General features: G+C 38.5%; 1 protein-coding gene across 3 annotated transcripts in view; it reads right to left on the bottom strand.

The window, feature by feature from the left end:
• Positions 1-345: 345 nt before the first annotated feature.
• Positions 346-14,276, bottom strand: part of SMS (spermine synthase) — a 44,412-nt gene continuing 30,481 nt past the window's right edge. Inside the window, exons 6-12 of one of the 3 annotated variants that reach the window (XR_014789167.1) lie at positions 13,349-13,505; positions 12,636-12,723; positions 10,602-10,716; positions 10,065-10,144; positions 4,274-4,363; positions 2,864-3,009; positions 346-2,450 (exon numbers count right to left, since the gene is read on the bottom strand). Coding sequence is in view for 2 of the 3 variants with exons in the window: in XM_084844034.1 (XP_084700160.1) it covers positions 2,408-2,450; positions 4,248-4,363; positions 10,065-10,144; positions 10,602-10,716; positions 12,636-12,725; positions 13,351-13,505 (599 nt within the window). In the remaining variant the exon portion in view is untranslated. Of the gene's footprint in view, positions 3,010-4,247; positions 4,364-10,064; positions 10,145-10,601; positions 10,717-12,635; positions 12,726-13,348; positions 13,506-14,276 lie in introns of all 3 variants that reach the window. The other 2 variants (XM_084844034.1, XM_084844035.1) reach the window with 2 other exon arrangements.

Below are 14,276 nucleotides of genomic sequence, written 5' to 3' on the forward strand. Positions count from 1 at the left end.
CCCTCTTTTCTAAATACAAATTGAAATTATCCCTGGAGAAAGAGAATTGTGCAAAATGTGTTGGGCTTTTCACAGTAAGGGTGGGGGAGAAGGAAGGGAGAACGTGCTCACCTTGTGATTATTGGGGAGTAAGCCCATGTCTAGGTCAGCCCTCCAGATGTGTTAGACTACAACTCTTACCATCTCATAGTCTGCTGTCTGGGGATGATGGGAATTGTGGTCCAACCCATTTTGAGGGTGCCAGATTGGGGAAGGCTGGTCTAGGTGCTGTTCTTTTTCTAGTACAATGAGTAAACAAAACAGTTTCATGGGGTTGGTGGGGGAAAATAATTTTGTTGCAAGATCTTAAACAGGCAAGGATGGTACATTTTAATTCTCTCTCTCTCCGCAAACGATACAATAAGGGTGCATTTCTGAGCTACTTTAAGGATCTGCTTATAGCAAAGTTATAAGCAAATGATCAACCAGCACACATAATGATTTTACAAAAATATAATTTCACACCATGTGCAGAAGCAGACAAGGGGGAAAAGGTACAAATGCAATCAATCTAATACATATTTCAACATGCGTACGCACACACAGAGTATGGGCTAGTGATGCTTTAGGGTCAGTCACAAGATTCATCCCATCCATATGGCTGAACTCAACTCAGTGTAGTACAGACATGCACAAAATATAAATACAAGATGCACAAGACTCTCAGGGGTACAATCCACCAGAAACGTCTCCTGCACAGACCACACTAAAATGGAGCATGTCCTGTGGTCTTGAGCTCAATTTCCAGTCATGCAGGGGGGGCTAGTGAAGGAGAACTTTCCAGTACATTGCATCCTAAGTCACTTGTCTAATTTTCCCTTTTCAATGACCTTTCACACTCTAGGAACATTAGCACTAAAGTTAACGGGGCGTATAACCAATAAAAAGAATTCTCCTACACGATCCAGCTTCTCGGAATGAACTTGGTGGGGTGGTGAAGCAGTCCAAGCCATAGTTTCAAAGTTTATAGTGCTGATGCTATTTGTTTGATCTACTATTCCTGCCTAATTATAATAAATATAACAGGGGCTACCTGATTTGAATGACACTTTACTAACAACTTAGACTGCTTAAGTCAATGGCGTTATACTAGCATTAATTATGTTGTAAATCTCTTTATAGATGAGAACATGAGGGACTGGATCCAGATTTAGCCATACTCATGAGTAGATCGATTGAAAGCAATAGGACTCGTTAGCCATTACTTATCTGTCCCATTGATTTCAATGGGTCTACTCCAAGTATGATTAAATCTGGATCGAACCCAAGTCTGTTTTACTTTTTTGTGTTGGAAAGTCTTCAGCAGCCTTTCCCAGCCTGATGGCCTTCAGACATATTGGACTACAACTTTATCACCGTAGCCAGCATTACCATTGACTTGGGTGACAGGACTTGTACTCCAACAAATCTGGAGAGTACCAGGTTGGAGAAGGCTTGTCTGCAGAATAAGCATAGTCCAACGCACATGATGAATAAAATCTTAAGTTAGCCCCTTCCCTTTATAACGAAGGACTGATCCCAATTCATGTTAATTCTGATGGGGGCAAAGTCACCACACAATGTGACTTTCTTGCCCCATCATTTTGGTGGTGATGAACTTTTCTTCTGAACTTTTCTTCTTCATTGCTGAGATTGGGCATTTGCCTATCAGGAAGACCCAACTGAAAGTTAAATGCCAGATCTCAACACACGAAGGTTAGAATCAAGACTCCTCATAAGAAAATTACATGGAAGAGTCTTCTCATGGTAGCTTCAGAACAGCCTTCTCCAACCTGGTGGTTCCTAGACATGTTAGACTGCAATTCTCATGATGACAGTTGCAGTCCAATGCATTTGGAGGCCACCAGGTTGGGGAAGTCTGCTTTAGAACATACCAGTGGGCCAGAGGATATCCTTAAAAAAAAAGTATGCCCTTAATTCCTCTAATGGAAGCCCATTGATCATTTAAGAAAAACCCCCCACTTAAGTCTATATTAAACTGATTAGTCTCTGAAGGAAGAAAAAATCTATAGGATCACACTGAAATGCTAATGTTGTCTTTTAAAATTGGTATTCAGAGATCTAAATAAACATAATAAAATGATCACATTCTAACGGTTCAGTGCATTCAGCAGCTATAGCATCGCTGCTAATTCATCTAAGCTGACTTTCAAAAAATAACACCCTAGCTCATCAAAATATACATTTTCCATTTGCTTTTAAATTAAAAATAATAATAAAAACATTTAAAGAATCCACAAACTGATAGCATGACTAAGTTTCAGTATCATCTATAGCATATAATTTAAAAGATTCAAGATGCCAAGACAAAGCATGTGGCAAGTCTACATGCTTCATGCAGCATGTGTGGCGTGCGGACCCTTGAACTTCAAACATTGGTCCTCTTCTTCCAAATAGTATAAAATACCCATCTAAAAAAAATGTCAAGGAACCAAATAAATAAATACGAATTTTGCACATTGTCACAAGGGCAGTCTTCTTGTGACAATGGAGAAAGAAAACACCATTTCATCATAAAGCTGCATTACTTACTGGAATAAAAGGAATACATATCACCATCATTTGCAAGTTATGTATATATTTTTTAAAATTAAAATTCTCACATTAATTAAAAAATACACACACACACACACATTTCAAATGCATGTATCATTACTCCATGGCAAGTTGGTGGGAAATTCCCTAATGTTTTTTTAGGAAACGACTGATTTTTTTCTCTTTGTTATCACTAGCCCCTTGCCATTAAGGTTGTTTTTGCTATTATGATGGAAAACAGGACATGTGGTAAAAGGCAATGCATGTGCATATGCCTAATGGAGGCTACCTATTAAGATGGGGGTAGGGAAGAAACCATGACCATTAAAGCTGGCCTCCCAGGTGAAAGGACAGTAAAGATGCTGCAGTGTAACACAGATAACAGATTTACTGTGCGGTACATCATTTCATTTCTCAATGACGCTGCAAGCAATTCTGTAATTAAAGAAAAATATAATCAGTATTATTGCCAGGGCTTCCTGCAGATTTAATAGAGCCCTTCAGCCCTATCAAACCATGCTACATTTTTCACATATAAAAAAGTAATAGTTCAGAGAGAATCCTCCCTGTGCTATTAGGATACATGTTATCTTTTCAATACTGTGAGTAGTGAAGTCCTTTTTTCATATTCACTATTCATGTGACAGGTTTAGAATCATAGAATAGTAGGGTTGGAAGGGGCCTATAAGACCATCGAGTCCAACCCCCAGCTCAATGCAGGAATCTAAGTCAAAGCATCCCTGACAGATGGCTGTCCAGCTTTCATCTTGAATGCCTTCAGTGTGGGAGAGCTCACTACCTCCCTAGGTAATTGGTTCCATTGTCGTACTGCTCTAACAGTCAGGAAGTTTTTCCTGATGTTCAGCAGGAATCTGGCTTCCTGTCATTTGAGCCCATTATTCCATGTCCTGCACTCTGGGATGATCGAGAAGAGATCTTGGCCTTCTTCTCTGTGACAACCTTGTACTTGAAAAGCGCTATCCTATCTCCTCTCAGTCTTCTCTTCTCAAGGTTAAATACGCCCAGTTCTTTCAGTCTCTCCTCATAGTCCCCTGAACATCTTCACTGCCCTTCTTTGAACCCTCTCCAGTTTGTCTGCATCCTTCTTAAAGTGTATGGTGCCCAGAACTGGACACAGTACTCCAGATGAGGCCTAACCAGTGCTGAGTAGAGAGGAACTAGTACTTCACGTGATTTGGAAGCTATACTTCTATTAATGCAGCCCAAAATAGCATTGGCCTTTTTTGCAGCCACATCACATTATTGGCTCATATTCAGCTTGTGATCTACAACAATTCCGAGATCCTTCTTGCTTGTAGTATTGTTGAGCCAAGTGTCCCCCATCTTGTAACTATGCATTTGGTTTCTTTTTCCTAGGTGCAGAACTTGGCATTTACCCCTGTTAAATTTCATCCTGTTGTTTTCTGCCCAGTGCTCCAGTCTATCAAGATCACTTTGAATTTTGTTTCTGTCTTCCAAGGTATTCACTTTCCTGTCCAATTCTGTGTCATCTGCAAATCTGATAAGCATTCCCTGCACCTTGTCATCCAAGTCATTAAATAAAAATGTTGAAGAGCACTGGGCCCAGGACTGAGCCCTGGGTACCCCGCTCATTACCTCTAATTTACACAATGTGTGATTATTGAGAGACATGATTTATTAACCAAGGATACAGTTCCATGTATGAGGGGACACATACAACTTCCTTGGAGAATTCCACAGGACAATATAGCCTGCTAAGCTGTTCTTCGTAGAGAGTCAAGGCTTCAGTCAGATTGACACAATTTCCCTGCAAGAAACGAGGGAGAAAATGTTATTGCACTTATAGAGTTCTCTGATAATAGGTTAATTAAAAACATAAAATACAAAACAATTGACAATGATAAAAACAGCACCTAATAAAACCAAAATAAAACCAGTAGTGAAGGATAAAAACAACGCAGCACAAAACTAAAGTAAAAACGAGCAGTAGAATAAAATTACTAAAATTTAAAAGCTAAAAGCGGTTTCTAAAATCCTTGGAAAAATAAAATGGTCTTCAACTTGTACTGAAAAGGCTGTAACATGTGCACTAGATGAGCCTCTTGGGAAGGGCATTCCACGGATGGGGTCATTACCACTGAAAAGGCCCGTTCTTGTCGCCACCTGCCTCATGTTATCTGGCAGTGGCACCTCGAGTGGGGCACCAGATAATGAGCTGAGGGTCTGGGTAAGTAGGGGGGGAGATGCTCCTTCACATAACCTGTCCCCAAGCTATTTAGAGCTTTAAAGGTGGAAACGAGAAATTTGAATTGGGCCTGGAAATGGAATGGAAGCCAGTACAGATCACAAAATACTGACCTAATTTGATCATATTAGCCAGTCCCAGTAATTAAGTCTAGCTGCCCTGTTTTGAACTAACTGAAGTTTCTGGGCCATTTTCAAAAGGTAGCCCCACATATAACACATTGTAATAATCCAAATGGGAGGTTACAAGAGCATGAAGAACTGTTGGAAAGCTACCTTTGTCCAGGTAGTTGGTCTAGCAGCCTGAGCTGAAGATGTGACCTATATATCAATCAATCTTTGGGTGGCGGGGGGATGCAAAGGGGCAAGTTTAATAGGTTCTACATATCAAAACAGGTGTAAAATCACTTCTGTTCTACAGGCTATTAGAATCCTGAAAAGGCAGCAAGTTTACAACACTTACTGAGAAAGTATTTGGAGACATTAGACGTATGTTGTCACAATTCAGAAATTAAAAAGCAAGTAAAAGGTACTCTAGATGAAGTTAATTTATAATGCACTTCCAAGTTTAATGAGATTTATTCTGTATTATGTTCAGGACTGCTGTTGTAAACTATAAAATTAACCTTTTTAATGTCATCATGTATCAAAAAATTCAAATCATGCTGGCTGTATTCTCACTACGCAGCAAACTGGAATGATTGCCCAGACCCAATGCAGCACCAATGAGATGGCAAACAAAATTTGTTCAGATTGGCTCCATATTATGTGAAATATTTAATGTTACGGTTAAATAGTTAACAACACTGAAAGAATCTAAATATGCTAAGAAGAAAGGCTGTGTTAATAAAGTCATGAAAGCATTAATAATGGGTAAGATTTCCCTACAAACTAGGGAAAGTATAGCAGGGGTAAAAGAGCGAGGAGACAATTTTATACAAGAATGGTGACCATTAAATTAAACGTCCTGCCCTGGCCTTCTATACAATACAACACGTGCACTACAATACTTTGTTTAAAAAAATAAAACCTTGAATCATATATAGAATACAGAAACTAGAGTAATATGTGTAAAATAAACAATGGGGAGAAAAGAAGATAACCAAGGTGAAATATTTTCTCATTTCACTGGTTATTAATATCTGTTATCTGTTGTGCTTTTAATAATATGTTAAGTTTTTGTTAAACATAGAGCAGAAAATAAATAGTGGCAGTGGGGAAGTAAATATTTCAGAAATGAAATGAATTTTTTTAAGTTATCAAAACTATTATGAAATGGCAAGGCTAAGGTTACTGTAAAAGGTAAGAAAGTGGAGCACATAAAACTTGTTTCGTAATCTATTATTATCTACAGTTCTGCAGTGGTTATTTGGTTCCGCTGCCTTTTACAAAGCATGTAATTTTGTCAGCATCAAATTGAATGGGATAGCACATAAACAACTTGTGTGTGTAATTTAGAAATCACAAATAGAAAACAGCACTAGGTAATTTATGGGACATCCCACCAGTATCGACGTAGCTTAATGGCATGACCATATCTATATAATGAGAGTAATCTGCAGTTTTGTAAATTGTCATCCTTGGAATCCCACCTCTCATCACCATCTTCATAAATGACAAGTAATCACAGCAGACAACGTGGCAAGCCAATTATAGGAATGAGCAATGAAAGTTAGTTAGTAAGTGACTGTATGCAATATCTGTTTTGTTAAAGGCAGTACCTTTCTCTGCCCTGTGACAATACCTGTGTCAGAAACAGGCACACTTCACTAAAGCAATCCTATACTTCAGCCTTCTCCAACCAGGTGCCCTCCAGATTTTTGGGACTTCAAGTCCCATTAGTCCCAGCCAGCATAGCCAATAGTTGGAATGATACCAAGATGAGAAAGGCTGCTTCATCTTGAAAACACTATACAAATACATTCATTGGAATGCTTTGTATGCAACAAATCCAACAGGCCTGATATAAGCCAGTCTTGTTTATATGTCCACCAAATCATTATCCAGAGTGTACACATTCTGTTACCAAGGTGAAAGCTTATTTATTTACCAATTGCAGCCAGTGGTATAATAAATCATTCTTGGTGGCACGTAGCTTATAAAATATAGCAAATACATTTATTGAATATACACTGAATCATTAAGAATATTACACAACCGTCTTAATTAAATCATTAAGTCTTAATTAAATTTTATTTTGCCTTTCTTACAAAATAAATGCCAACTATTCAATTGTTTAATCAATTAAAGTTTGGCAACTGGAACTAAAGTTCATGCATACAGAAGTTTGTACTTTGTACAAATGATTCAAAATGCAGAATTTACAGAATGTTCATATGCAGAATTCTGGACAGCTAGATTATGTTAAAGGTACTATCATCATTACAGTATCTAAGAATGAAGTTGGTCATTCAGTGCTAATTAGTATGGCGGGGAATTAGGGCCAACCATAGCCAAGGTAGAGATTCTGAAAAGGTGGGGGCTCCCAATGTATGAAAAGGAACTGAGTATGCTCATGGCCCTCCAGCAGCTGCTGAATGTTGAAGACAGGTGAGTATCAGCTGCGAGAAAGGAAAGGGAGAAGTGAAAATGGAGATCAGAGAATTGGTCTATTTGAACCCCTAACAGCTTAGAACAACCTCCCCCAACCTGGTACATGCCAGATGTGTTGGACTACAACTCCCAGAATTCCTGACTATGCTGGCCTGATGGGAGTTGTAGTCTAAAACATCTGGAGGACACCAAATTGGGGAAGGCTAGCTTAAAGTCTGCCATGAGGCACACTTCTCCTGACCTTCTAATCCCCCTCCCTAAAGCTCAAGGGTTTTAAATACTTTGAAGTTAAGGGTTTCCAGTGAGGTGGGGTGATTAATAGGGATTGCAGACATGCTTCCTTTAGTCCTAAGTAACTGTACAGCCTTTAACAGATTAAACTATCTGAAAGGAGTAATAATAGGATCTAGAATGCATCCCATGAGGTGCGTTTCGGAAAAGTGACCTCCCACGACCCTAATTTTTCCTCCAAATTCTGCCATACACTATGGGGAAGGAGAAGTAAATATTGGGTAGGATCCAACAGTGATCTATTGCTGGTGGTGAGCAAAGCTGGTTCCTGGTGCGGGCGTACGGCCCCTACCACCAGTGGCAGTGACTGGAAATGCAGGTTTCTGGAAGGGGCATATCGCACCTTCCAGAAACGTATGTTTCTGGTCATTTGGAGGCTTGCCCCCGGAAGTACTAAATCGCTGCCACCAGCAGTAGGGCCGCATGCGCACTGGGAACTAGCGGTGCTTGCCCCCAGCGAAAGGCTACTACTGGATCCTACCCACATATCCCCATCCCACACTGTACCATCCAGATGCAGCGCCCCAAATTTCAATAGCCAGCAGTATAGGATACTTGTATTATCGTGCTATATTGCTGAAGTTTGAGGGTTAGATGACCAGGGAAGTTACTCCTCTAGTCTCGGAGCCAACTACTCTCAAACTACTGTGCTATGGGGGAAGGCATATACCCCAGTCATTCATTGCTATTACCCTTGTAATCGCCAGCCATATTGTTTACTTATTTATTCAATTTTTCTTTAAAAATAAACTCAAGCAGCTTACAAAAAACATTCATAAAATGGAACAGTTCAAATCTGTAAAATCAATTTTATTGGATAAACCATTTTTATCCAAATGCAGTGCCATTCGACAAATCAAAATACACTCAGTGATAAGAGAGCACAGATCCAGCACAAAGGCTTGGGTAAGTTTCCCATCTTCAGGAGGAATGGAATTTATATTTCCTTGCTTTAGCTCAGAAATCTATACAAAACCTATAGAAATATATAAAGAACTATGCAACAAGGTAAATAAAACAAACAGTTTAACAGGATAGTTTCTCTGTTATAAATATAATAAGCATATCTTTTTAAGAAAGCTTATAAAGCTCCCAAGATTATACATGAGCTGGCATGAGGATTTTATTACATCATGAGCTCACATTTTTAGTCATCAAGCTCTATCTGGTGGTCAAAGAGTATAGTGCACGCTACTAACTTTCCCAAAATATTACATCAGCATATTTTTGAAGTGTGATAGCATAGTGAAATAGTTTTGAAGGACAGAAACAGTATTCAAGGACCTTCAATAGACAGTAAACAACAGCAATCCAGTTTTGTACATTCGGCCATACTGAACGCAGGAAACATACATTAGCTGCATTTTTTTAAGCAGCAGATTTTTTCCCCCTGATTCCTACTGCTATGGGACTGTCACCTGATCCAAAAAAGGACAGGGTTCTTTGCCTTCAATTGTTGTTTAAAATGGAGAACAGGCCATTTTGCATTCATATAAATGCTGAAACCTTTTCCCATAATGTGAACTCTCAAAACATCTTAGGAAGGAATTGAAAGGTGTTTTATTACATTAAAAATAGACACAGTAACCCAAGGTCAGTTTATTTATACTTTCAGAGGCACAAGGAAATTATGCACCTGAAGCCATAATTAAGAGATAAGTAGTTTGTGTGGTACGGAGCACAGCTGGCATTAAAACGTTTGCCATTATGTCATTTTTTTTAAAGAGCAAACTAGGATTTGGGGATGTTAGGTACACAAGACAACTTTGATTGCTGCATGATGGCTCTGTAACACCTTGTTTCTGAAAATACATTTACAGTGCGATCCTACCCATGTCTACTTAGAACTTCAATGAGGCTTACTCCCAGATAAGTGTGTACAGGACTGCAGCCTTAAGGTGTAATCCTATCAATGTGTACTCAGTCCCGTTATATTCAATGGTGCTTACTCATAGGTAAATGGGCATAGGATTGCAGCCTTAAAGTATGAAACATAATATTTGACGCTAACCTTACCTGAAAACAAGCAGAAACCTGATGAACCCCAAGTTAAAAGAACACATGACAACTTTAGACAAATATTCCAAATAGTTTTAGCTAAATTTCAAATAAAACGAATGCTTCCATGATTTTCCCAGATTACAGAGGTGGGCACAGTACTGACCAGCCTGCACCCTTCCAGAAGTAGAAAGTGATGAGTCAGCCTAGGAGATCCAATGTTTATTTGAAACTTCTCAGGTTCTGGAGGATCCTATATTCAAACAAACACAGAATTTCCCTGGTTCAACTTCTGCCTGTAGAAGGTGAGAATATAAACCCAAGCACTGCTCCAAATCTCATCTTAGGAACAAAGTAGCATTTTATTCTATCAGGCTTCACTGTGATGTCAACTAGCTGTAGAATAATTTCACCTGCCATACCTGTGTGAAATATTTCCCATCAGGTTTCAAGACTTTCATTGAAAGGTCCAGAATCATCCGCAGAAACTCCCATGTGGAATCTAAATTTGAAAGTACTGATTGAGTAATTAGGAAGTCACAATTAAATATTCATAAATGTTATAGTGATGGAGATAGGTATCATTCGTATTGTAAATGGATTTTTTAGTTCAGGTTCATAGGATACCTTGTAAATAAGTGGTAAATAAAAAGGAATTGCACAGACCTTTAAACAATTTTTACAAAATAAATAAGACACAATCCATTCTAACATGGACACAATATCCAAGTGTGGACTGACTCACACAAGTCCCAATTGTTCTGTGTTTCACACACGCATGCACACTTAGCATGTATGCACCACCCAAGTCATTATTGGGTCCAAGGCATGCCTTCTTATCCCAATCCATCCGTTTCTCTCCTTCAGATGTAAGTTGCTCAACTTTAAACAAAGTATTTAATGAAAGAGTTTTGATTGCAAACAAGGTCTGCAATAAAAAAAACATGAAACATATTAACCTTCTTCTGGAGATGTGGAGATTGGAACAGCTGTCAAATCATTAATTACATAATCAAACATCCTTTCTTCTTTGGTATACCTCTTCAGTACTGGAATACAATCTTCTATTAGAATCTAAAAAAACAGTAGTAACATTTTGGATACTTATTAAGGCAATGATTTCCCAACTGGGCTACTTACTAGTACTTTTTTGTAGCACTCCCAGATGAATATGAGAGGAAAAATCCACCCTTGTCATCACTTTGATTGTACTGACACTCAGCAAGTCAGGTACTGGCACAGACAGATTTTTAAAATGCCCTGTCCAGATAGATGCTCAGTCTGTATGTGTGGAAGAGCCTGCCAATGCCTGATAGTTCTGACATTAGACATAGACATACTATTCGCAAGTAACAACAGACCATGGGTTAAATAAACCATGGGCTGTCAAGGAAGAGTGGGAAGGAGCGGGCCACCACTTCCACTTTTACTTAACAACCTACAATCAGATCCTTCGTAGGTTGTTGAGTGTGACGTCCAAACCCAGGTTAACAAACCATGGCTTAACTGCTGGGCTGTTTAGCCCCTAAACAACCCATCAGTCTGGGTTCAGATATCATGCTCAACAACCTATGAAGGAATTGATTGTGGGTTGTGGAGTAAAAGCAGAAGTGGCGGGCATGAGGGAGGCAGTGCACTCTCTTTCTCCCATTTGTGCACAACCCATGGGTTGCTTAACCAAATGATTGTCATTATGTGCAAACCAGGTCATCATTTGCATATACGCCTACATGCAAAAAGGCCAATGCGCATAGGCCCAATCTGCACACCCCAAAATTAAAACATACTGATTGCACAGATTAAGCCTATGCTCATTGAGCCTACACTCTTTCTTGACCATGACATTAACACACAAGTGTTGACAGAGGCAGTATGATCCTAGTTTCCCAATGAATACAAATTCATCACCTGCAAAAGGCTCTTAGCTCATTTTATTTTCACAGCAGTGCTATGGAGGAAACACAGGAAATTTACCTTGTATCAAGTAAGACAATTGGTCCATCTTGCTCAATATTGTCTACAGAATGGCAGTAGTTCTTCAGGGTTTCTGGATAGGGGTATTTCCCAGCCCTACCAGGACATGCCAGGGATTGAACCTGGAATCTTCTGCATGTAAAGCATGTGTTCCACCAATGTGTTACAGCCCCTCCCCAGAAGATTGAGGACATCATAAGAGACCATGATGTTCCCACCAAGGCTAGTGAGAGAACCCATTTTTGATTACTTGTCCTCATCACCCTACCTCAGAAAGGACAGGACAGGATGGTCAAGGAAAATTCCGATTTTTGTGCTACAATTTATTTTTTACATCTGTATAGAACAAAGCCATCACAAAGTAAAAAAACATTTTACTAACCAGATGAAGGAATAAAAGATCCACACACTATTGCTGGTATATGAGACTGGAATATTTGCATTCATAAATGGGAGTTTAAACACTTTGATTTTCTCTGTTCCAAATTTCTTATTATAATCAGGTATGCCTATTGCATAGCATACCTCAAATGTCTAGTTGTAAAGCTTTTAACATGTACTATTTTAGCCAGCCTATGTTGATTATATCCTGACCTCACTGATTACTTCACTGAGCTAATGTAGAAGGAACAATAAATATTTATATTTAAGGATGAATTTATACTTATTGGCATTAAGTAACCAGTGTTTCCCTGCCATTGCCTCACTGTTTCAATGCATGTGGCCTTCTAAAAATATTTCACATTTTAGTAATTAAAAACAAACTATGTTTCCTGCTTGGCTTAGAATTATATTTATGAACAACATTGATATTTATACATAATTCACACTATTGCATCAATAATTTACTTCACAGTATTACAGACATCCAATACTGATAAATTCATGTTCCAATATTAAAACCTAATGGACTATAACACAAATCAAATAAATTTCTTTGAAAACACTTCTTCCAAACAAGTGTTTTCACCACGGAAAACAATACCAGCCATGCTGCCTGCCTTGAACAAAAAAATTACCTGATAGCATTCTCCTTTCAGATTGTCCAAGACATCTCCACAGGTTTTGCGCATGTATTTTCGACACCCGTCAATCACCATTTGATCAATGTTTTTGATACTAGTTAAGAATCAAATAACTCATTTTGTTATGGCTATTAAAATAAGTTGTTTAGTTTTGCTTCAGAATAGCAAGGCTTAGATTCCACAGTAAGTTGACAAGTGTTTCATGCTATTTCTAAAGAACAAGACATCAAACTGGATAAAGCAATACATTTCATTGGACCCAAATATGTTAATCTAAAGATAAGCTTTGGTGAGATAAAGAACTCTAAATATATTTTATAGGTAGCAATTCTTTTCCTCAAGCAATTATATAATACACTGAATATTTTAATACTCTGGTATATAGCCCTAATGGAATTTTCTAACAAAATACACATTAAAAGTTAGTCAATTTTTAAAAGCTTTTTGTACTATCATCAAAGTTTAAATGTCTTAGGTCAAGCAAGATTATAAAGCCATCATGGCAAAAAGGAACCTCTACCAGAACTATACTACTTGGCCCAGATTTAAGGTGCCTAATACACAATACAGAATTTAAGATAGTAGAGAGACCACTCAGCATAAATCAGCCTAAATCAACAACTTACTTTCACAATACAATGGACAGGGCAAAAATACGATAAAACTGTTTTATAAAAAATGGACCATTGGTCACTTATTAAAAGGATATCTCTACCATGGTGACCATCTTTGGTTTCAATTTGACTATTTCATACAATATCCCCCCATCACCACCTCCAAGAATGAGCACTTCTTTGTTAGCGTAGTCTTCCTTCCCGCTGCCCATTATAGCTTGTGTATATGCCAGGTCACTCTCTGCCAGATCTTAATAAGCAAGGGATTAAAAATATATGTATATAAATACCTACATGTGTTATAACAAACACCCTTTATGAGACCAAGTGAGAATACAGACCCTCTTAAATTCATAACTTTGAGAGCAAGCCTAAACAGGGTGAGAGGGGAGTGAAGCGGCATGTCTCCATCACTTTCAAAATCTTGCTGGCTTGTGCCGGCCAGGGAACACATATTTGGTTGCTTATCTTCACGGTGGTTGTTTTGCCTACACTAGCCTGAGATTTGAATGGCAGCGCGATCCCATGCCCTCAACAGGGGAATGGAGAGCCTTGGATCAAGAAAATCCAAACACGCCCACAATCCGCCCCTGGAATGCCCCATTCTGAGGCCTACCACCAGTAGTAGATTTATACCCAAGGTGCATTCTGTGGGTATAATTGGAGCCTACCAGAGCAGTCACACATCCCACTTTTGGAGCTCTTTGCCAGCAGAGGGGTTTATCTGCCCCATCCTAATTCCCTCAAGCCAGCAGATCTGGGGGTTAAGATTATTATTATTATTATTATTATTATTATTATTATTATTGCAATCAATTCAGACTAATTGCATAAAAAGAGAAACACACTACAAATGCTATTATAAGTTTATAAAAATAAATCATGGCATTTTATATTTATATCTTTCTCAAATTAACCAGAAAGTACAAAAGGGACGACAAACATCTAATAACGGCTCTGTCATTATTCTTCCTTGACTCATACGAATAAAACAGTTCATTCATATAGAGAATGTACCAGA

This window comes from Heloderma suspectum, chromosome 3 (genome assembly GCF_057233095.1).
Source record: "Heloderma suspectum isolate Gila_16-S chromosome 3, 16-S_ref, whole genome shotgun sequence".
NCBI lineage: Eukaryota > Metazoa > Chordata > Lepidosauria > Squamata > Helodermatidae > Heloderma > Heloderma suspectum.